The 26,142-nt window shown below is 37.1% G+C and overlaps 1 protein-coding gene across 1 annotated transcript in view; it reads right to left on the bottom strand.

Annotated features, from left to right (window-relative positions):
- The window catches only part of OCA2 (OCA2 melanosomal transmembrane protein), a 556,217-nt gene that overhangs the window by 174,362 nt on the left and 355,713 nt on the right, over nucleotides 1-26,142 (bottom strand). Inside the window, exon 21 of the mRNA XM_027856659.1 lies at nucleotides 9,275-9,368. Within this exon, the coding sequence (XP_027712460.1) occupies nucleotides 9,275-9,368 (94 nt within the window). The remainder of the gene's footprint in view (nucleotides 1-9,274; nucleotides 9,369-26,142) is intronic.

Raw genomic sequence — 26,142 nt, 5'->3', positions numbered from 1 at the left:
GATTTAATAAGTATTTTATCACGCATTCATCCACTTTTTATTAATAATATCACCTGTATTTTTTCAATTATTTGTTATATTTCCACATTTTTATACAGTACCTTGAAATTGATCTTTCATTGCTTTTAAAATTGTGTCACCTGTTGCATAGATTTTTTTTTATCTATATGTTCCAGCTGCTCCCTTTAACTACATCTTCTTAAGGGCAATTCCATTTCTTCATTTAGTACTTTGGGGACTGATGATTTTATAATAAGTCTAAATGTGGATTTTTCACTATCACTGATGATGAAAATTGATCACTACACAAACAATGAAGATTCTGTTCCACTTTTTTGTCCTCCTGCTCTTTTTACCTATAAATTCTCTTGGGATGATCTGATTTGGTTCAGTCTCATTACCAAGCTTTCAACAAACTGATTTTCCTCTATACCACTGCTGCTGTTTGGTGAAGTAATACTGTTTTATAAGCCTCTACTTTTCCTCTTCCATGGTGTTTAACAATTAATGTTCTGAACTGGTGGCTACCATGTCTTTTTGCTTGACAAAAAGCATTTGGCTGCAAAGACAGCATTTGCTCAATTTTGACTTTATCATTGTGGCAACTGCTTCATATATGTTAAACTACTATTGAAAAGTGATCATCCAAGTCAATGTCTTTTCTCATATTCACTTCCTATATTTCCAGGATTAACAACTAGTTTAAGTAAATAACACTGTAGTTGGTGTAATCATAGACAGTGGCTCCTGCTTATCTTTATCTTTTACTGCCTTGGTGATCATTTTGACTTTTACTTTGATTAATTTATGGTCTGACTTTAATGCAAGCAGCTGACTATGATGTAACTTCTAAATTGGGAGTCAATTATTCTCTGCACATTAAAATGTAACCTATTTCATTTTAGAGGAGATATTGTTCAATGCTTGTCACATCCTACTATTTCTGACCACCTGCATGTAAGGTGGTATTCAAGATATAGGGACTCCTTTGAATAGTCTAGAATCCTTTGGCCTCTTTTACTTATGAATCCTAAATGAGAGTTCCCCACATTTTTTCACCATTTATCCCTGTGCCCATCTTCTCATTGAAGTCATTGAATATCAATGTATAATTTGACCTGGTTTGCAGCATCTTTCAAGTATTTCATAGAATTTATATATCTCTCCATGATATGCCACTGATTTTGGTGTCCAGGTTGCAATTAAATTCATGGCAGCCTTTTTTGTCATTCCTATCATGAGCACTACAAGGCAGATAATAAAGTAGTTTATAGAATTATGTCTCACTATCCTTTGGCTGCACTTTGAAAATAACTCTTCCAATTGTTTTAGCTGTCTTTGCAAAGAGAACCTCTGAATGATTTGTTCATCTAATTCTTACTTCCTCATGTCTTCTGGTTTCACTCACAGTGACAATCTTAGGGTCCAATTCATTCAGTATCTTATCAACACCTTGGTTTCTGGACATAATCAGAAGAACAATAGTTAAATTAATATTTATTGATGGCCCAAAAACCTTGTAATTCTTATTTCCCTATATCTTCTTTTCCACCATTCCACAATTATCACTGTGGAAGCATAGACAAATCATATAGAGCTGAGGGGCATACTGTTTCATGGGTTTACACAGTTAAAGAATTTATGATCTAGTGGCCAACCTACTGGCAATGAGATTGTCTATAACCTTGGATAGAAGATACGGTCTGTCACTGGGACCATATTCAATGCTTTTCCAGCTTGATAGAATGTGCCTGAGTTTGTGTTTCCCTGGCATACTCTTTAAGAACCTAAGATGCTCTCCAAATCATGAAGACTCAGATTAGGGCTTTTGTGAATGCCCTCTCTGAATGTCAATATCCCCTCTAACATGTGGCATCAGGGAATGGATATAATCTTCTGCATGTAATCCATACAGGATAGAATGCAATAGGATGGTGTTTCTCTGGGCATTAATATTTCATTTAATGCAACTCAAGAATATATTAGCAACAGAGTTTACTTTTTATAAAATGCCCCTAAGTTCAATTGTAAATTAGTCAATCTTTATATAAAGCAATGCCAATTCCTTGTCCCTCTTCATCTCTTCTTTAAGATGCCCACACCATTCTCTAGCCTTTGTTCCTCCTCTATTAAATTTGGGAAAAACTTTGAGTCAGTCAATTAAATACAGTTTAGTGTACATTTAAGCCCAAGTGCTAGCTTTACCAGGGGTTTCAGCATTTTTTGGCCTCTTTCTGCTTGGGGGAAAAAAGGCTTTGTCTTTCATTAAATGAATTTCTAATATTATCAGATAAGCTTTATATCATTATACTTTAATTAGTGGGTACTATACTTTAATGCAACCCAATATTATATTATTAACCAAATTTCCTTAGCAATAAAATGTTCCTGGGCTCAACGGCAAATTAGGCAATCTTTATCTACAACAATATCAGTTCCTTGCTCCTCTTCATCCCTTCTTCAAGATACCTACCTCATTCTTTATCCTCTGTTGTCCCTCCGAATCTAGGAAATGCTCTTAGTCAATTAAATAAAACTTAGCATAAATTTAGACCCAAATGCTAGCTTTACCAGAGATAATGGTATTTTAAGCCTCTTTCTGAATGTAGAAAGAAAAGCTTTGTCTTTTGTTAGAAGATTTTCTAGTATCAGATAGGCTTCGAAGTAATTTTCTCAGAAATCATATCACACAGATAGAAGCCTAAGGGCCCTGCCTGGCAATAAACAGAAAACATCTCACAAAGTATAGCCTCTTCCTCCAGTAAAAATAAAGATTCTAATCTACAAAATATGTGGAGGTTTAGGATGACATAAAAATGAGTAAGAATTTAAAGATTAACTCAGAGGCCAACCAGGTGGGGTATCAACACATGGCCTATTCCATTTCAGAAAGAAAAAGCACTGTTTCTGTTTCCTGCTCCTATTTCCTATTCCTCTAGAGCAGGGGTTCTTGATCTTTTTGTGTGTCATTTACCCTTATGATAGTTTGATGAAATCTATGAACCCCTTCTCATGATGTTTTTATAATAAAATAAAACACATAGGGTTATAAAGAAAACCAATTATGTTGAAATATAGGTATCAGATATTTAAAAACACAAGTTCACAGACCCTAGATTAGCAGGTAGACCACATATGGAATACTGTGTTTAGTTATGGTTGCCACATTTTGTAAAGAGCATTGATAACTTAAAAACTGACCTAAAGAAATAACCAGATAGTGGAGATCCTCAAAATTACATATTGATATCTTTATATATCTCTGACTAATATGTACACATATATATATACAGGTATACACATACACACACATATATTTAAAAGAACCAGTGTTAATTAGCCTGGAGTAGAGAAAATACAATAACTATCTCCAAATAGTTGAAGGGTTATCATGTAGAATAGGGATAAGTCTCATTCTGCTGTGCTCCAGAAGACAGAAATGGGAGTAACGAGTAGAAGGTAAAAGTAAGGCAGAGTTGGGATCTGTACAGAGAAAAACTTAACAACTGGAGTTGTCCCAAAGCAGAATGAAACAGGTCAGACATTAGTGGGCTCTTCTCACTGTTGGGGGGGAGGTAGCGGAGAGGCATCTTCAAGCAGAAGCTTCTTATTTCAATGACCAATATGTAGGGACATTATATGGGCTATTTGTGTGTAATGGTTGGCCTTGATGTCCTCTAAAAGTCTTTCACAACTCTGAAGGTCCATGATCTCATGACAAATAAATCTGTAGTACAAAAAGAACTAGGCTGGAGGGAAAGATACATGATTCTAAGTGAGGCATGGCTGCCAATGAGCTGGGTGACTATGGGATGGCTGGTAGCTACAAGTTGCAAAAGTTTATGATTCTATTGGTAGACAGCTAGGTGACACAGTGGATAGAGCATAGGACTTAGAGTTAGGAAGACTTGAGTTTGAATCCTGCCACAGATGCTTATTAGCTATGTGACCCTGGGCAAGTCATTTATCCCCTCTCAGTTACAAGTTCTTCATCTGTAAAATGGGGATAATAATATCACTTTCCTTGCAGAGTTGTTGTGAAGATCACTTGAGTTGACATATGTATCACAATTTGCAAACCTATATTTATATTCTATACAAATGCTAGGAAGCAATCATCATCATCATCACCATCACCATCAGTTACATGAAAGCAGATTTCAACACATTTCAAAAGAAATAGCTTCAATGATAAGCTGTTCCTAAATAGAAGGAGCAGCCATGAGAAATAGTCAAGCCCTGACCATCAGTGTTCAGAGAGAAGCTAAATAACCATTTCATGGATGTTAAAGAGGAGATTTACTTCTTAGGGTAATTATCTCCATGAGTTAAGAGATCTAACTAGAATAACTAAAAAGCCAAAGCTTTTTGAAAACTTTAAAAATGCTATTAAAATGTGCACTATCATTGTTATTATCTAACTTTATTTTTCTATGAAGTAGAGGCACTTCTGTTCTTCCCTATAGCTGTCAAAAATTATCCTTACTATCTGGTTCAAATATGCCTTGAAAGCCACTCTTATAAAAAGTCCTTACAGTTTTTAGATAGCTCTGTAACTCTGGGCAACCTACTCAAGTTTTCCCATCCTCAGTTTCCTCATCAGTAAATGAGGATAATATCAAAAGCCTCACAAGATGTTGTAAAGTCCAAATTAAATAATACATGTAAAGGGCTTTTCAAACCTCAAAAAGCTGTGTAAATACTAGCTAGCTATTATCCTTGTGCAAGTGCCAATATACCCCAATTAAAGTCCACTATCCCTGTTCGCTGGGACGACTAGGTGGCATAGGGGAAAGAATACTGGGTTTGGACTCAGGAAGACTCATCTTCCCAATTCCAAATCCAATGTTAAACACTAGCTGTGTGACCCTGGATAAATCACTTAACCCTGTTTACCTCAGTTTCTCATTTGTAAAATGAGTTAGAGAAGGAAATGGCAAACCACTTCAGTATCTTTGCCAAGAAAACACCAAAAATAGGGTCACAAAGAATCATTCATGATTGTAATGACTAAACAACAAACCTCTGTTCACCAATTACCACTCTACCCTCTGCCTTGTAGGACTCCTGCTTCCAAGCTTGTCAGTTTCCATAAAAGTGATAGGCAGGTAAATGCATGTGTACCTAAATATGCCCTAAGGCTATGTATAGGGTACGTATATATTGGGAGACAACATACAGAACTGTGAACAGGACAAGTACATTTCCTAAAACTATTTTCAAGTCTGCTTTGGACGAACATTTATAAAAAGAAAACGCAGTCTACCCTGCCAATGACTGCCCAAGACACGATCATAATGACAAATTCTTAGTTCTTACTGAAGGTAATATATTCTGTCCTTCTAGGACAATATCCTCCCATTTGACAGAAAACATGAAAACTAACTCTAGGTACCTGCTCTACCACATGTAAGTCAAAAAGCCTGTCATTCAAGCTACTATATATGTCCAAAGAAATGAGCTTTTAATAGAGATTCCTGCCTCCTGAGTTATTCTTAACCCTTATACAAATTCAGCGTGGAAAGTTATATTTGATGGACTGCCTAAAACCATATATGGTCAAGATGTGGAAAATAAATCCTAAATACTGAATAATAGCTTTGATTTAATCTCCAGGGTATTCTTCTATTCATTCTTAAATATTCATCATCTCAAATATTATTTTATATATCATTATCACAGAAGCATTTCACAAACTTTAAAGCACTATGTGCATATACATCAAATATTATTATTATATTCTAGTCCAAATCAGTTCATTATTGTTATTACATTCCATTCTAAGTGACTGTCAGGACCCTATATTTAATTCCATTTAGACTTATTTCCACAAGACTTAACTAATTTAAGAAAGAGGGAAACAAAATGGTTTTGAGTCAGCCCAGCTCCCTCCATCTTCATACACATGGGAATTTGACAGAATAGCCACATCGTTTGAAGGCTGACTAGGAAATCAATCATAATTTAATCAGTAGATGGTATTTCAGAATAGGTACAATTTTCAAAGGTCAGAGTAAACTCAAACCACTCAGCCAGTAGAAAGGAGGGCTGCCAACAGAGGGAATTATCACCAAGTATAACTGCATCTGCTCTAGCAGGGACTACAATATGTTGACTAAATACACCAGGTGGGAAAGATGTTGAGAAAGGGGGACTTCACTGCTGATAAATCCTAGAGCAGCTGTTTCCAAAATGGGCCCAACCATCAAGTGTTTAGTAGCATCAAACTTGGGTCAGGTTCTTAGCTGTACAAAATGGCCCATGTTAAAACCACTCACTTGGCACTTGCAAACATTCTTTGGATTCTGAAGTATTACAAAGATAGGGGCCAGCAGGTGGCTAGGAGGAGCATTTTGAACCAGACCTGGCTCCATTTTCTTCATTTGCAGTTTATTTATTTGAGAATATTCTGCAAGGAGTATTTCTTCATCTCTGCTGTTGTTACCTCTTGGATAATAGGAGTTTTAACAAAATCTCTAATTCTTGAATAGGCAGCTCTGTGATGCAGTGTGTAGAGCACTGGGCTTGGAATCAGATAGACTCCTTGAGTTCAAATCTGGCCTCATATGCTTACTAACCATGTGACCCTGAGCAAGTCAATTTATTCTGCCTCCATTCCTCAACTATAAAATGAGGTGGAGAAAGAAATGGTAAACTATTACCTTATCTTTGTCAAGAAAACCCCAAAAATGGAGTCATGAAGAGTCAGATATGACTAAAACAATTCAACAACAAAAATTCTTGAATTGAGTATCTCAAACAAATAGAAGTGTTTCTAATAGAAATATTTCTAAGTTTCTATAGCCATTATCAGCCTCCTTTAAACAAAGAGATAAACTGAATAAAAGCATCCATTCATCCAAATGTCAGAGACATAAACCAATGAATAACAAAAGTCAAAGCAAACAAATTAAAAAAAATACCTTTCTTGTCAAACCTTGCCTAAAGACCTGATTATAACAATAAAAGCTTGCAATTTACCAAAAGCCTTTGTTTAAGATCCTCAGCAGATACTGCTAAATGAATCTCCACAAATGCACTGGAGTACACAATCAGCCAATCAGGAGTCAAAGGAACAAAAGAGTAAAACTAAACTCTGTTGTCTTTGAACGTGGTCCTGGCAAAGTGGTGTCTCCAAATTTCTTTATCCATTTCTCCTTCCAAATATGGCACAGAGAAGTTAAGTGACTTGTCCAGAGACACATAGGTAATAAAATCTTTCTTTGCCCTTCTTATAACCTAGCATAGTGCTTGAAACTTCACAATCGAATTATCCTTAATTTAAAATCTCTGTCACCCCTCTCCCACATCTTTTTTTTCCAACCTATATAATTACTCTGCTGAAAGAGCTTCAGTCTTTCTATTCCAGATCTTAGGACTATAACACAGACTGTTGTAGTGCAGTGGAAAGACAGTTGGATTTGAAGTTTAAATATGGGTTTAAATATGTTCTGCTGCTTACTAGCTTGTGACCTCAGGCAAGTCATTAAACTATTATAGGCTTCATTTGTATCACCTAAAAAAAAAATTAGCAGCTTGATCTAGATCAGGGGTGAGGCCTGCTGCCCCAAGGCCACATGTGGCCCTCTAGGTCCTCAAGTGTTGCCCTTTCACTGAATCCAAACTTCACAAGAACAAATCTTGTTCTAGATCTTGGTTTCTCAACTTGGGGCCCATGGTATTTTTTTTGAAATTACCTTGATAAGTATATTTCAATAGACTTAGTTTCCTTTGCAATTTTGTTTATTTTACTTTATATTAAAAAAAAATTATTCTGAAGAAGGGCCCATAGATTTCACCAGACTGCCAAAGGGACCCATATACTGGAACAAAAAAAAAAAAGAAAGAAAGAAAGGTTAAGAATTCTGCTTTAAAATGTAGGCAATCTAGCTTCCGACCTCATCATTCAACTGAAACTGTTCTCTCCTGTTACTAATGACCTCCTAATTGCTAAGTCTAATTGTCTTTTCTCAGTCCTCATCCTTCTTGACTCTGCAGCATCTTACACTTGATCACCTTCTCCTTCAGGATACTTCCTCTTCTCTGGGTTTTAATGACTCTACTCTCTCCTTTTTTTCTCGTCTGACTGCTGTTTCTCAGCCTCTTGTGTGGGATCCTGATCTTGTCATCCTCACTAACTGTGGTTGTCCACCAAAGCTCTTTCCCAAGCCCTCTTCTCTTTTCTCAGTATACTTTCTAACTTGCTTATCTCTTCAGCTCCCATAGATCCAATTATCATTTCCATGCAGATGATTCCCAGATCTATTTATCCAGTCCTAGTCTCTCTTCTGAGAGTTAGTTCTGCATCACCAACTCCCTATTAGACATTTCAAATTGGATGTCCCATAGACATCTCAAACTCAGCATATCCAGAACAGAATTCACTCCAAATTCCCTACTCTTCCAAACTTCCCTATTACTCTTGAGCACATCAAGATCCTTCTAATCACTCAAATTTCCCACTATTGTGTCACCCTTGACTCCTTTCTAGACACCAACTACTTACTCCATGGTCTCAAAGAAGAGAGACTATTTCAAAAATAAAATAAATTAAATTAAATAAAACTAAGGCTTTGGCTCAAATTCAGGAACTCATTCTAAATGCCAGACTGTAAATAGTTTTTGCGAAAACTGACTTCAGGACTGTAACAATGAGCTCCCCAGGTTACATGTTCACACAAGCGAAATGTACCTCTTCCTCCCCCTTTCCTACATCACATCTTCTTTCCTGAGCACTTTCATTTTCACCTGAGTTCTTTTAAATTTTCTCAAATAATACACAGAAATGGTCTTCAAAGAAGTGACTGTTACCATCCCTAGATTTGTGTTTATTCAAATATGCAATGATCTACCCATGGTAGCAATATCATAAAGTCTTTTCTAAGTTTATTTTCCACTTCATGCCAACTAACTTTTGATTACCAACTGGGAAGAGAAGGGATTAAGCTTTTATATAGCCTACTGTGTGCCAAGCACTGTGCTAACCACTTTTTACATATATTATCTTATTTGATTCTTAAAACAACCCTGGGAAATGGGTGCTATTATTATCCCCATTTTACAAATGAAGAAACCGAGCCAGACAAAGGTTAAGTAATTTGCCCAGGGTTATATAGCTAGTAAATACGTGAGGCTGGATTTGAACTCGAGTCTTGGATCTAGGTAGACATTCTATCCACTGTACCCCTAGCTGCCTCCAGTCGACAGTAGAAGTGACTAAAGCAAACTTTGGAATATGTCTTTTCCCACAAATGCAATAAAAAAGCCTCCTCACCTCCAAGGCAGGCTCCTATGGCCAGCGAAAAGATGAGCGGCTTAACAGGGAGACTGACTTCGGGATCTTGGCTCAAGTTGAGAAGCACAGGAATCTGCAAGAGAAGGACGTTAATCTTAATATCACCTAGATAATATTACTTAATTACTTAAATAATATTACTTAGATAATTAGTTAATATTACTTAGATAATCTATAAGGCTTATTAAAGAGGAGATCCTTTAAAGGAAATGCATCTCTCTTTTCCAACAATATTGCAAAAAACTCTGCTGCAAGGCAGTCTTTCAGCACAATTCTCTAAGACTGTAAGCACTACTGCATCAATAAAGTATATGTAGACCATACACATCAGTAGACTATAAGCAATACTCCATCAGTACATAGTTTCCTCATCTAAAAATACTCTATAGTAATAAGTCAAAGATGTAGTTCCTATCCTGATCCCTTTGAATTGGCAGCACTAACCACCTAAAGTTAGTATTTTGCACACCAGGGTGTACCATTTTCATTATGTTCTGAGATCATAGTACTTTTCCTCTTCCTACCTCCCAGCTCCCCATTATGTATTTTCTTCTTCCATTAGTATGTAAGTTCCCTGAAGACAAAGACTATCTTGCTTGCTTTTTTTGTGTCCCCATCTCTTAGCAGAGATAGATTAAATGCTTTGTCTGTCATCTTATATTGTAGGTATTTTGAAAAATGTGTTAATTCTGGGTAAACAGTTTCTATCTCTGGCATTAAACCATTCTCTTATAATGACAATGCATTCCATTCATATAAGCATTCCATATTTCCAAGCGGGCTTTCATACCCATTATCTCATTGGAGCCTTTCAATAATCCAATGAAACAGGCCAAAGATATTCTATCTCCATCTGAAACATTAGGAAACTAGGGCATAGATACACACCTGTGTGACACTGGACACAGTGTCACAGAAAAGCAAAATATCACGGTCTCTAATTTCTTAATAAATCAAGTCAACAAGCACTGATTAAGTACCTACTAAAAAAGAAAGGCAAAATTTTTCCTTACCCTCAATGAGCTCACAATCTAATTCGGGATACAAAATGTAATAATAATAATAATAATAATAACAATAATAACAACAATAATAGTAAGTACAAGCAAGTTGTAGACAGAATAAATTGGAGATAACCTAAGGGAAAACACTAACATTAAGGGTGACCAGGAAAGGATTCTTTCAGAAGATAGGATTTTAGCTGAGACTTGAAGAAAGCCATGGAAGCCAGAAAGTGTAGACAAGGAGGGAGAGAATTCTAAGCATAAGGGATAGTCAGTGAAAATTCAGTTAGGAGATTGAGCATTTTTTAAGAGCAACTGCACAAGACTTCTCTATTTAGTGTATATACTCAATCTAAAATCAAAATTTCAGCTTAAACTTGTGAGGAATTTTAGTGTAGAGAAGAGCCTCTAGAACTTCATTTCCCAAGATGCTTGGGAAAATGAGAACATTACTCTTCAGGAGAAATTCTCTGGCTCCATTTCAAGGAGGCTCTCTGAATGGCTGGAGACTAGTGGGGACTCTAGGCAAGGATTATGATTGATGAAGTGTCTTCAGGAAGACAGATTTATACAAAACTATTTAGGAGGTTAAGAATGATTCTTTTACCTAGTTATTTGGCCTCATGACTTGCCTTCCTATTATATCTTAATTAAATGGTTTGTGATTAGAAATACAGGTTCTGCCTGGTTTATAACACAATGTGAACCAGATTAGAGAATTGAACCATATCTACATAATTATGATTACTCAAAACATCATACAATGAACTTGAATAACAAAAGGTTCCAGAGATGAGTGACACCTGTGTTACATTAACTAGCAAATTAGAAAAGTTTAGCAACTTCAAAATAAGGACAAAGTAGTGTGTTTTAGGATGAAGACATTTTTAATTTAACTCAAAAATATTTATAAAGTGCCTATTGTTTGCAAAATATTCAAAGGGGAAATACAAAATTTTTATAAGTCACAGTAACTGCCTTCATGTTGTGTACAGTCCAGTAAAATATTTTATTATTATATATAAATAGCTAAGATCTAAAACTCATTTTATCTCTTCATATTAAAACCATGATATAAGATAAGCCACAGTTCTCAAAGAAAAAAAAAGATTAGTTTACTAATCATTTCTTGCTAGCTAGCTTTTGCTTTCCTTGGAGTTAGGGCACCTGTGATCTAGCCACAAAATTCATTTCATTTATCTGAACCTCAATTTTTTTTATCTTTTAAATTATGATGATCAACTACATGGTCTCTAAGGTCTCCTTCCACTCTAACAGTCTAGAGTCAGGAAGACCTGGATTCAAATCCTGCTTTAAATAATTAACTAACCATATAATAGTAGTAAATAACTTAATCTCTCTCGGGCTGCTTCCTAATCAGCAAAGTCAAAATATTAAGACCTGTAGCATCTCTCTCATAGGATTATTATAAGCATAAAATGAGACCATTGTGATCTAATATGGCTGGCCATGGGTCATGTAGATAGAGTGTTTATCCTTTGTAAAAATCACCCACCAGGGGGCAGAGCCAAGATGGCAGAGTAAAAGTAGTGACTTGCTTGAGTTCTTTCCCAAACCCATCCAAATACCTGTAAAAAATGGCTCTAAACAAATTCTAGAGTAGCAGAACCTACAAAAAGACAGAGTGAAACCAATTTCCAGCCCAAGACAACCTGGAAGGTCAGCAGGAAAGGTCTCTTGTGCCAGGCTGGGAGAGGAGCACAATTCAGCATGGGCCACACCAGCAAAGACCAGGCCTCAGGGATCCTGGAGTAAGCCTCAGGGGACTGAATCACAGGCAGCTGTGGCAGATTCCAGACTTCTCAACTCACAAACACCAAGATAACTTAGAAGGTCAGTAGGAAAGTTCTATCAACTACAGTGATACTACAGTCCCAGCCCCAGTCCTGGAGGCAGCTGCTTCCAGGGGGACTCAGCCCACAGACAGAGGGGGCAATCAAGCAGCTGATCAGAAGGGGATTGCAGGGATCTCTTTGCTGGTGCTGAGGTAGAATTCTCTTGCTTTGCCCATGCTTGGATCTGCGTTGTAGTTCTAGGTGGCAGTCGTGAGGAAAGGAGGAGTACTGGCACGGTGGAGCTTGTGGTGGCAGTGGAGAGGGAATCCCCCTCATTCCAAGGTAGAAAAGAGTGCTTGTGGCCAATGACAGACCAGATAACAGGCCAGGAAAGGAGTAAACACCTCACCTTTGATCATAAGGAAGAACTGAAAATTTACAGGTCCCTAGAAGTATCTCTGAAAATAGCTGCACAAAACCCCCAAAGCTTGGGACAGTATATTCTCTACACTGGAAGCAGACCCCTACATTAACAAAAAGTTTAAAACTCAAGTAATTGGCTGGGATCATGAGCAAACAGCACAAAAAAAAGTCAGACCATAGAATCTTACTTTGTTGACAAAGAAGATCAAAACATAGAACCAAAAGAAGACAACAAAGTCAAAGCTTCTACATCCAAAGCCTCCAAGAAAAATATGAATCAGTCCCTGGCCATGGAAGAGCTCAAAAAGGATTTTGAGAAGCAAGTAAGAGAAGTAAAGAAAAAAAACTGGGAAGAGAAATGAGAGTGATGCAAGAAAATCATGAAAAAAAGAGTCAACAGCTTGCTAAAGGAGACCCAAAATAATACTGAAGAAAATAATACCTTAAAAAATAGAATAACCCAAATGGCAAAAGAGGTCCAAAAAGCCAATGAGGAGAAAAATGCCTTCAAAAGCAGAATTGGCCAAATGCAAAAGGAAGTCCAAAAGCTCACTGAAGAAAATACTTCCTTAAAAATTAGAATGGAGCAAATGGAAGCTAGTGACTTCATGAGAGATCAAGACATTGTAAAACAAAACCAAAGGAATGAAAAAATAGAAGACAATGCGAAATATCTCATTGGAAAAACAACTTACCTGGAAAATAGATACAGGAGAGATAATTTAAAAATTATTGGACTATCTTAAAGCTATGATCAAAAAGAGAGCCTAAACATTATCTTTCAAGAAATTATCAAGGAAAACTGCCCTGATATTCTCGAACCAGAGAGCAAAATAGAAATTGAAAGAATCCACTGATCACCTCCTGAAAGAGATCCCAAAAGGAAAACTCCTAGGAATATTATAGCCAAATTCCAGAGTTCCTAGGTCAAGAAGAAAATATTGCAAGCAGCCAGAAAGAAATAATTCAAGTACTGTGGAAACACAATCATGATAACACAACATCTTCTACATTAAAGTATTGGAGGGCTTGGAATATGATATTCCAGAGATCAAAGGAAATAGGATTACAACCAAGAATCACCTACCCAGAAAAACTGAGTATAATCCTTCAGGGGGGAAAATGGACATTCAGTGAAATAGAGGACTTTCAAGCATTCTTGATGAAAAGACCAGAGCTGAATAGAAAATTTGACTTTGAAATACAAGACTCAAGAGAAGCATGAAAAGGTAAATAGGAAACAGAAATCTTAAGGGACTTATTAAAATTAAACTGTTTACATTACTACATGGAAAGATGATATTTGTAACTCATAAGACCTTTGCATGTATTAGGGCAGTTGGAGGGAAAATATATATATGTCTAGATAGATAGATAGATAGATAGATAGGTAGGTAGGTAGATAGAGGGCACAGGGTGAGTTGAAGATGAAGAGATGATATCTAAAAATAAAATCAAGGGGTGAGAGAGGATTATACTGGGAGAAGGAGAAAGGCAGAGGTAGAATGGAGTATATTATCTCACATAAAACAGACAAGAAAAAGTTTTTACAGTGGAGGGGAAGTAAGGGAAGGTGAGAAGGAATGAGTGAATCTTATTCTCATCGGATTTGGCTTAAGGAGGGAATAACACACACACTCCATCGGGTATGGAAATCTATCTAACCCTACAGGGAAATAGAGGGGAAGGGGGTAAGGGGCGGGATGATAGAGGGGAGGACAGATGGGGGTGGTAATCAGAAGCAAACACTTCTGAGGAGGGACAGTGTCAAAAGAGAGAATAGAACAAATGGGGTGGGATAGGATGAAAGGAAATATAGTTAGTTTTTCACATGACTGCTATATAAGTGTTTTACATGACTACACATGTATAACCTGTATTGAGTTGCTTGCCTTCTCAATGAGGGGGGTTGGGGAGGGAGGAAGGGAGAAAATTTGGAACCTAAAGTTTTAAAAACAAATGTTAAAAAAAATTGTTTTCACATGCAAATGGGAAATCAGAAAAACAGGAAATCGGGTATAGAATCTATCCTGCCCTACAGGAAAATAGAAGAGGAAGGGGATAAGAGAAGGGGGAATGAGATAGAAGAGAGGGCAGATTAGGGAAAGGGGTATTCAGAATGCATGCCATTTTGGGGTGGGGGGAGGGATGAGATGGGGAGAAAATTTGGAACTCAAAATCTTGTGGAAGTCAATGCTGAAAACTAAAAATAAATATTTAAATAAATTTTCCAAAAAAAAACCCAACTCTTAGGGCACTTAAAAAAAATCATCCACCAGAATAGTGAGGCAAACAGAACATTTAAATACAAAAGTTCTACAGTGGGAATCCTGACCCCAATCTGTCTCTTCAGTAACCCATCAAAAATAGACAGCAGTCTTGAATTCCTTGCACAATAGTATCTTTCCCCACTTGTAACACTGAAGTATTGCTTTACATTTTTTCAAAAATTTGTGTAGCTCTGAAGGCCATTTTCCTAACAAGTCATAATTACAAATCAAAGTTACAGGCCTAAAGTACTTGGAAGTCTCTATCAAAGGTGTCAATGCAACACTGTTACAACATGTATATGCATGTAAGTTTCCTGGATGTGAGACTGTCAACTAAACCCTACACATCTTTTGCCATGCTGATTTGCACAATTAAATGCCCAATAGACAACATACCATTTTGGAGTTAACTAATGATAAAGAATGGAAAAGCGCCCCTCTTGTTTTCTGCCAACCATCAAAATTAGATAGGGTTAGATGGGAATGAAGACAATACCCCTTCTCAACCTGAGGAAGGAAAGTATCTACCTACAGAGTAACACTCTGGGGAGGGAATGAAACATATGGGGAGCATTCTATGAGGGATCCTCCTTCATATTACTTTCTGTAAACATACATATTTTGAATACTAGAAAAGTCCACTCTCCTGGGTGAAGGCATTTATTTTGTAACAAGTCAAGTTGTATTTGTTAAAATAAAGACTCAGAGCCTCCCCATAGGCAGGAGCAAAGGGATGCAATTTTCAAATCTTACTTTAGGAGCATAAATGTCTTGACCCAGCCCTGCTTCTAACCCCAGCTAAGGCCTTTGCTCTAGCTCCCCTAAGATGGAGAAGAGTTTTGTTGGATTCAAAATATCTGTGCAATTAAAGAGTCTATTACAGACAGAGATATGTTTGGCAGCAGTCTACAGAATTCCTTTCATTGGCTTTGCAAAATCATGTTCTTTGGGGACAGGAGGCTCCCCTACTACAAGGCAGGAAAAAAATGAAACACTGCCCATGACAAATTAAGGATATGTTAACAAAATGTAAAACATTTCTCTCTCTTCCTGGGGAATATGGAAACACATGGAAGCATGGTTTTATACAGAAATTTCAAGCTTCAGAGAGAGAGAGAGAGAGAGAGAGAGAGAGAAAGAGTTCACAAGCCAAATAGCTCTTCTTTCTATATTTTCAAGAGGGAAAAAAGTTGACCTCCCTAAAATTTTGTACTCTTTCCTATTAAATTTCTCTGGAAAGCTAATGAGGTAGCTAGAATTAACCCTTACTCAAACCTACTGCCAGTCTGATTCAAGTCCTTCTGCTATCTCTCTGTCAATCTGTTACAAAGAAAGAAAGGAATGATTGCCCACTCCCCACATTTCTGTTGATGCGATATATAAAATAAAATTCATAGCTGTGCACATTGATGATTTTCATCTAAATTATTTTATTTCTCAGCCTAGCAATTCATTCTTTTTTTTTTTCTTTTCTTTTTTCTTTTTTTCGCTAGGCAATATGGTTAAGTGACTTGCCCAGGGTCACACACACATCTAGTAAGTGTTATGTGTCTGAGGCCAAATTTGAACTCAGGTCATCCTGACTCCAGGGTCAATGTCCTATCCACCGTGCCACCTGGCTGTCCCTAAAAGAACATCATTTTAAACCTAAGCCAGGAGGAATTTATTTTTGGTTTTGGTTTTTTTTTTTACATTGTTTTTTTTGTGTGTTTTTTTTTTTTTGCTAGGCAATGGGGTTAAGTGACTTGCCCAGGGTCACACAGCCAGTAAATATTATGTTGTCGAAGGCCAGATATGAACTCAGATCCTCCTGAATTCAGGGCTGGTGCTCTATCCACTGCACCACCTAACTGCCCCTTAACAATTAATTCTTGAAGATCACTTTTACTCTTTCTTAGCTGCACTTCAAAGGTTAATAATAATATTAATAATTTAAGCTAGAACTTATATAGTATTTTATACGTACATACGTGTGTGTGTGTGTGTGTGTGTGTCTGTATATATATGGAGAGAGGGAGAGAGAGAAAGAGATCTTCACAACAACCCTGTGAAGTAGGTACTATTATTCTTCTTACTTTATAGATCAGTGAATTTAGGTTAACAGTAGTTTAATGATTTGCCCAGGATCAGCCAGCTAGTGTCTGAGGCAGGAGTAAGACTCAGGTCTTCCTGATTCCAGGTCTAGCATTTTATCCACTATTCTACCTAATTGCCCCCTAGGTTAAAGCAATAATGTAAATTATAAACTTCCCTATGTACCCAGAGTTCAAATGAAATTAAGGTCAATGGATATCAGAAGGCATATGAAATTGTTCATCTCCTATTCATTTTTAATTTAGAATTTCATGTAAATTCTATGTAGGGAGGATTTTGAGGGCAATTTGTTATGAAAAGAAGCTTGTATTTGCTTATCTTAAGAAAAAAGAGATATGAAATACTAGTAAAACACTACAGTAGTAAAAATGAGTAAGATAATGCACATTTTGCAAAACAAAATATTTTGGTAGGCCAATAGAGTCATAACAGCTAAAATTTACGTAGTACTTTAAGGTTTACATAGCACTTACAGGAATAAACACTATGTAAACATATATATGTGTTCGTGTGTACCATATAAAAACCTCAACTTCTCATAACAACTTTGTGAATAGCAACTGTTATTATCCCATTTTACAGATAAGGAAAATGAGGTCAAAAGTGTTTAAGTATCTAGAATCACAGTTACTTAAGTATCTGAGGCAGAATTGGAACTCAAGTTTTCCTGACACAAAGTCTACAGATTTGTACATAGTAAGTTGTAAGGAACCTTCAAGGTCATTCAGTTGAGCTAGTCCCACTGTATTGTGCTGTAGTCAAACCAATATAATAGTTAGCTTTTATATAGTATTTTAAGGCTTACATAACACTTTGCAAATATTATCTCATTTTCTCCTCACACTCCTAACAGATATGGTATTTAGGTATTTAGGTAATGGTAATAGTACCATTCCCATTTTACAGATGAGGAAACTAATGCAGAGAAAAGTTAAGTGTCTTGCTCATGGATCCATAGATAGTAAGTATCTGAGGTCATATTTGAACTCAGTTCTTCCTAATTCTAAGTCCAGCACTCTATTCATTGAGTCACCTAGCTGCTTATGTAGAACACAGTGTTCAGTTCCAGCTACTATGTTTTAACATGGACACCAATATATACACTGGAGTGTGAAAAGAGGATTCCCACCAGAATGGTGAAGTGATTATAGTTGTAGGAATCTGCAAAGTTGGGGCCACCAGCTGGCAACCCATTTTGGTCTGAGCTAGCACTAATAGCTACAAAAAATTCCCTTATGATGAATACAAAATTTGCCTCCTTATAACTCCAATCCATTCATTACTGGAGGACTGATTGCAGGAGCTAGAAATGTTGAACATGGAGAATTTTAGAGAGTATGTGTATTGGGGGGAAGGGGCAAGAAGGGATCCTGGAAGGGACATGGTACCCGACTTTAAGTATTTGAAAGACTAACTTGTTGAAAAGAGGATCAGTGTTGTTCTACTTGACTCCAGAGTACAGAACCAGGAATACCTTGGTAAGTGTTTAAAGTAGGCAAATTTAAAATTTCTATAGATGCAAGAAAGGCTTAGCAATGAACACCATTCCAAAGTAGAATAGGCTGCATCAGTAACAGTGGAGAGAGTGCTGGACCTAGAATCAGGATGACCTGAGTTCAAATTCATCCTCAGATGAGCTGTGTGACCCTGGGAAAATCACTTAATTTCTCTCAGTCTCAGTTTCCTCACTGGGAAAATGGGGATAATAATAATACCTACTTCCCAGTATTGTAGTGAGAATAAAATGAGATAACATACTGCTTTGCAAAACTTAAAGCACTACAAAAAATGCTAGCTATCATCATCATCATCATTATATACTTCTTCAGAAAAGTTTTAAAGTCAACCTGTCAGAGATGATTTCAGATCTATGTTCATGACTCCCAAGTTGATATAGTCAACCTTAATCTCTCCTGACCTCCATTCGAATATTACCAACAGCCTGATGGATAACTAGCGCGATGGTGCATAGGCATTTCAAATTCTACATGGTTAAAATATAACTCATCATACATTCTTCCCCAGCCTATCCTGGCTCCAAACTTCCTTATTATTTTTGATGTTACTGCCATCTTTTTAGTCACTCAGGTTCACAACATCGGTGTCATTCTTGATGCACCCAAATTGAGTCAGTTGTCAAATTTTGTCAATTCTACTTCCATAACATCTTTTGTATTTATCCCCTTCTCTCAATTCACATGATCTCTGCACCATTCTGGGTCCTACACACTTCAGCCCTAGAGAGCATTGCCAAGAACCCCTAATCAGTCTCCCTATTTCCAATATCTCCTGTCTTCAATCTATTCTCTAAAAGGCTGCTGAAGAAATATTCCTAAAACACAGATTGAACCACATCATCCCTTTACGCATGCATCTTAATTGCTTTCATATTACCTCTAAGATAAAATAAAATTCCTCAGCCTGGCATTTAAAGCTCTCCACAATCTGACTCCCACCTACTATTCCCCTCTCATTTCATAATGCCTTCATTCCCTCTCCATCACTGGTCTATCTGTTTCCCTTACATGACATTCTCTCTTACATCCATGGATAGTGGTCCCCTGCAGGATGAAATAAATTCACTGCTCCCCTCTGCCTGGAAGAATTTCTAGCTCCCTTTAACGTATAGGTCAGGTGGTTTATTCCACATGTGGTCTTTCCTCATCTTGATTATTAGCTTTCTCTCTCTACTTCTTAAAATCACTTTGTATGGCGCTACAAGGACTTTGTGTTTACTATATTTATGTGTTTTATCCCCCAGGAGAATGTAAGCTCCTTGAGGGCAAGGACTATTTCATTTCTGTCTTTGCATTCCCCACACATAGCACAGTGTCCTGCTCATAGCAGGCATTTAATAAATGCTCATTGAATCAAATTTAAAATGTTGCATATAAGATTCTTACTTAACTATGTACTATACCTAATAGCTTCTGAGATCTCTTCCAACTCTGAAATGTTTTGGTTCAGCAAGAGGGCACCTTATCATCCAAGGCAGAAATCCCCTCCACACCATACATCATAAATGATATTTCAGTCTCTGTTTCCAGTAATGAGAGGCTAGCAGCCTCTTATGGCAACCCAATCTGTTCCTGGACAGTTCTAATTTTCACAAATGTCTTCCTTAACGCTGAATCCAAAATTTGCCTCCCTATATGTTCTCTACCCATTGACCTTTTGGGTGTCTTTTTTTTTTTTTTTTGCAAGCATGAATGAAAACAAATGCAAATGTAAAATTCTTGTGACTTTCAGCAATTTGGGCAGCTTTATCCAGCTTTTTTCCTTATAAAAATTTTTATACCAAGATACAACTGAATTCAGGCCTATAGGAAGAGGAAAAGAGCAGAAATCATCTTCAGGATGTGATTTCTTAACAAAAAAGGAATAACGAACACGTCCTCAGCATTCTCATTCAGAACCCTTGGGAAGTCAGGACAATTTCTGTAAACATAAAAGTCAGGGCAAGTAGAAAACTAAGTAACTCAGGATGTTGGTATTTTACAAATTTAGCTACTAAGAAAAACCCCCAACAAGACATTATGTGGTCCTTGGAAATAAAGAACAGCTTCTTCTTATCTAATATAACCTCACTCTGAAAAAAGGCCTTTAAATATATAGATATTATGTTTATTTATTGATGGTACTTTCTTACCTCCATTTCTCTTGCCACATTTCCTTATATCCAAAAACACGTATTTAAAAAGAAATGTACTCTTTTCAGCATAATTCCCTTCTATCTGAAGCTTCAGTGAAGACAGTGAAAGAAAAACCCACAGATTTATGTGCATAAATCATTCTTTGTATTTAACCTTAAAGGAAATAATAACATCTTAACTTGAAAAATTGCCTGAGAATTCTTTTTGTCCAAGTAACTGTGGCTGAAAAGACAAATTTAAATCAGGAGAGAATCAGAGGACTTGTCTACCACTAGCTCTCAACAAAACCCATCTAACCTGTCCCCTTTTTTCCCACACCGCCCCACTTCCACTGGAAACATACACAGGTTTCCAATGTCTTCTTTGAGTTGACATATCAAGAGACCTTGGAAATGTGCCATCCACAAACATGATCTAATCACAAAACAGCTGGAAGACTTGTAGACCTGTAGTCTATAGTTCTCTCTGTCTCTGTCTCTATCTCTCTGTCTCTGTCTCTGTCTCGGTCTCGGTCTTTGTCTCTCTCCCTTTCTCTCTTAGTATCGGGGCATTTCCTTGAATCTGAGAATATTAGGGCTGGAAGGGACATTACAGGTCAACTAGACCAACTCCCCCAATTGATAGATGAAGATGGTGAGGCCCTAAAATGATTTGCCCAAGGACACACGGTTTTACTCATCTCTAAATCTGTCATTTCTCCTGTTCTTCATAATTAGACATCTGGAGCAGTGACATAATCAAATTTATAAGCTGTTTTTGTTGTTTTACAGTATTCTCAGATATCATTTATCTGAGTCTGGAAACTTGAACTCATTTTAGGAAAGTAGGTACACACTTTCTAAATAATGCCCCCACCTATTTTGTGCTTCATTTCCATCTTTAATCATGTCTGGTCTATACTTTCCAGGTCAAAGATAATTTTCACTGATAGAAAAGATGAAGTGAAAAAAGAATAGATAAGCATCCTTATTCTTTGAACCTTACTTGCTCTGTATCTTAGCTGGCTACCACTATCGGACCCCTTATTTTCCACAAATCTCTTATGAAATTTACTGCCATTTCAAACACGGAGGATAACAAAACCAGCCTGACTTATCAGGCTACCACTCCACTCACAGATAATACCATTAACATGTTCCACATCCTCAATGAGCTTTATGAGAACCAAAAGCTATCTCTACTCACAAAGGGTTTGTATATAAATCTAAAAAGGAGAGCAAAGAACCAGTGCTCTAGCTGCAAATCAAAAAACATATTTCAACTATAGACAGTGTAGAAGACTGTTCATTAAGCTTTCCTCTATTTGGTTATACCTATATACATTATCATAGTCTTCTTCTTGGATATAAAGAGTTGTCAAATAAGAAAAGGATTAAATTTGTTCTTCTTGTTAAACTAAGAATATTGAGTGGAAATCGCAGGGAAGCAGATTGTGACTTAATAAAGGAGAAAACTCCCACACAACTAGAGCCATCCAAGATTGGAATGGGTTGCCATTATAGGTCACATGAAATTTCTAATCAAAGGATGACCACTGATTTGAGGAGATGCATTCAAGGGATTTTTGCTCAGGGATAAACTAAACTGTGATTTCTTATTCCCCTTCTAATTCTGTGGTTTCTAAAATTCTTCAAGGAATAATAATAATAATTTTAAAAATCTAACAGAAATTCAGATGAAATAGTTTCAGGAAGATTTAAAAAATAGATCCTTAAAGTTCCTGCCAACAAATTTCCCTATTTATTAGTAGTGTTGACTATCCTTTGGTTAGCACCTCTAGTCACTATTTGCAGAGACTGACTGTACACAGTTCTGCCTGTCTGGTTCCTTGGTGCTGTGCCTTTATTTGAATGTTTAAAATCCTTTTTCTGCTTTTCACCTTTCCCACCTGAGCAGTTCAAAGAAGAGGCTTTGTTTCTTCTTCAAGCATAGCTCCATTAAAAAAAAAAGTTCAATGGTACTTATTTCCTTTGAAAGCCTGCTTCACTCAATTGGTAAAATGGAATGCAGCCAATGAACTTCTGATAGCTCTAAAATGGTTGACAATTCCAAACTGAGATCACCTCAGGATATGTGGCAAACTCCTCATGGTATCCAAATTTATCAATAACTGTATTGTTCTTTTTCATGTTATCTGGAACCTTGATCATTCATTAGCAAACATTTATTGTCTGCGATATACCAGGCATTGTGCTAGTAACTGGGAATATAGCAAGAGATATAACACAGGCCCTTAACTCAAAGTAACCTACAATTTAAAAAAGAGGAAACACATGTAGACAAATGACTATTAATACAAGGAAGGGTGAAATAAGTACAAGGGAGAATGAACTAAGTATAAAGAGGAGGTCTAATCAATTGATTAAATGGAAAGCATTTATTAAATGCCGAGTATACGCCATGCTAGGTGCTAAAGGATAAAGGATAATACATATGAAATATATAATGACTGCAAGAACACTAACAGTGGAGGGGAATAATGATGGACTTCAGGAATTGAGCCAATGGGTGAGGGAACTAAGGATTCCCAAGAAGTAGAGGTAAGAGGAAGAGAACATTTCAGGTTTAGAGGATAGCACGTATCATGGCATGGAAGCAGAAATTGAAATGTCATGTATGGATGACAGGAAGTAGGCCAGCTTGGCTAGACAGACATCAGCATGATCCAGATAGAGTCTCATAAAAAATTCAAGGAAGGAGAAATTACTGTGCCTGGGAGAGAAGGCAGATCAAGGAAGGCTTTGTGAAGGAGGTGAAATTTGAGTATGGCCTGAAATAATGGTGGGGACTTTACAAGATAAAGATATGGAGGGAGAGGGCTAAGTTCAGGGGTGGGGAACCTGTGGCCTTGAGGCCACATGTGGCCCTCTAGGTCCTCAAGTGCAGCCCTTTTACTGAATCCAAACTTCATAGAACCATGTGGCCTCGAGGTCACAGGTTACCCACCCCTGGGGTAAGTCTATTTCATTGCAAAAATGAGGGAATCATATGATCAGAGGATTGGAGAGAGTAAAATACAAGTCAAGACCAGTCAGTAGAAAGGAAAAGACTAAAAATTATGAGAGAGAGGGTGGAGAAAGGTAACTAAGTCTTCTCAGGAGAGGATAGGATCAAGAGTACAAAAGGAAAGGTTAGCCTTGGCAAGGAGGGGGGCTTCTTCTCTTCATTGACTAAGACTAGAGGAAAGGAAGTGGAGATGTGGATTTGAGAGACTTCACAGCAGGTAATTTCAAGCTTCTTAGGAAATACAATAGGAGGTGAGATGAGAGTACTACTGGAGGAAAGAGGTGGTAGAAAAGTAGAAAAGGTTTATATCAACCGTTGGAAGCCATGATAGAGCCGATTAAAGATGAATAAAAGGATTGCTTTACAGAAACAAGTACCTACTCAGGAAGACTTGATCAGGTCAAGAAGATAGAATAGGAGCCTTGGAGAGGTTTCCTGAATTTTTCTAGCACCTACAAATCACATCAGCAGCATGGCATTAAAAATGCATAATTTTGAGAGCTCTGACTTGCTACCCAACAGATAAGATCTTGCCAGTGAAATAAAATATGCAAATGTAGTCAGCAGGATATTTTTTTCACCTTTTCTCTGGTCAGGGATGGTACATTTTCTGACACTTCCTAAGTGTTTCATATGCTCTGAAATTTTTACTTAGATGACTGCATTACCATAAATAAAGTATAGTAGACTAAAAACACTGGTTTCCCCATGTTATCATCTATATTGCTGAGCCATACAGGAAGAATCCTGGATCACTAGTAACTTTCTAAGCATGCCACTAAGAAACTCACTAGCAAACCAAACCAATACAGTTTGCTAGCCCCAACCTATTTCCATAGCTTTCTGTACCTATCCATATCTCCATGACATTGTACAGGCTTCCAACTCTGTCTCTGAATTAGAACAGGGTTATAAATGAAAACATTTGGTCAACATATTAAAATCACAGTGAACAAAGCAATCTAGTCCAACACAGCATTCATTTTAAAAAGAAAAAGACAAAGTATGATTGAGTTGGACTCCACCCCTCCCCTATCCCACAAGAGACAGCTGTGAAGATAACCAGATGTCCTCCTATGCATCAGGTTGTACTGGTCAGGCCTGGCCTTGGTCCTTTGGGGCTGATTCAATCCAATATAATCCACATTAATTAGACACCTATAATGTGCAAAGTTCTATGCTAGCTGCTGTGGAATACAAAGGCAGAAAGTTGTGTTTTTTTTAAAGCCTATTTTTTTATGTACTACTATGTGCCAGGTGCTGTTCTAAGCAATTTATAAATATTTTCTCATTTGATAATAAAAATACTTTCTGACCTCAAGGAACTTATATTCTGCTAGTTCCCTGAGAAGACTCCAAATCATGAAGGCAGACCTATGCCCAAAACTCAGTACACGCAGTAGCTGTGACGAGTATTACTGATATCTTGTGGGCCCTCTATAAATAATCTAATGCATAAGCCTCCTATAGTTATTTCACTATGTACCATTAAAACATTTCCTTAGTCCTTAAGCAAAAAAAATATTCCTTCCAGTATGTACATCTTTAATATACCAGCTTACATATGTTTAATAGGAATGTTTTTGAGAAAGATACTCAGCTGCCTTTCCAGCTTCAGGGGAGATTCCAGCAATACAGTTATTGATAAGCTGACTATCAGAGAGAGGCAGATGACTATAGGGGGAAGAAAGACAATTTCTTTTGAGTCTGAATATGCTATTTATCATGAGACACAGTTGCCATTCTTTTAGATGAAGACAGGTGCTCCAACTAAAGCTTCCTGATGCTTGCTAAAGTCAAAGTAGTTCTCATAGTCATTAAGATTGTTTGATGGCTATGTATTTGTGTCAGTATTTATCTTGAGTATTAATATCAATATCTTCCCAGAAGTTGCCAATGTCTTATTTTTATCAGGATCTTTCAAGCATCAAAATTTATTACAACGTTCAAAAGATTGCCATAATTTTTCCAGGTGTGAATCATACTGGACTTAAAAGCACTGGCTCACTTGAGCTTGGGAATTCTGTGTTGCAGTATGGGCTAAGCCAGTTGAGTGTCTGTGCTATTTGACATTAATATGGTGAGCCCCTAGGAAGGATGACTTATTCCAGGTTGGAAAATAGTGAGTTAAAAACCCCATGCCATTGAAACAGACTAATGAGGAGCTACTAAATATCAAATCTAGGTGAGATTGGGAGCCCTAGTCTTTGAAAAAAAACTAATTGAAATGGCTATTGCTTCAGTAGAAAAGGGGACTGTGGCATTTCTAAAAGCAACATCATTGCTCAACTGAAACGATACATGTCCATATTACCTTTATTTTGTCATTTAGTCAATAAACATTTACAAAGCACCTACTACATGCTAAGTACTGAACTAAAAGCTGGACAAGTACTTAACGATAGCTATGAGGCACTAAGCTGTAAGCAGAGCCAATCAATGGTCAGGAGACCATGTTTCTCCTGGGACTATTGGGCTTTCTTGTCCTTTGCTGGAAGTTGGTCAGAGATTGGTATTGGTGGTTTCAGACTGGAAACATACCTAGTAGTCTGATGGATACTACTGTTCCTAGGTCTCTTGGCCACACTGGACTATTATTCC

This window comes from Vombatus ursinus, unplaced genomic scaffold (assembly GCF_900497805.2).
Source record: "Vombatus ursinus unplaced genomic scaffold, bare-nosed wombat genome assembly UNPS02011591.1, whole genome shotgun sequence".
NCBI classification, from domain to species: Eukaryota; Metazoa; Chordata; class Mammalia; order Diprotodontia; family Vombatidae; genus Vombatus; species Vombatus ursinus.
This window is presented reverse-complemented; position numbering and strand designations above follow the sequence as displayed.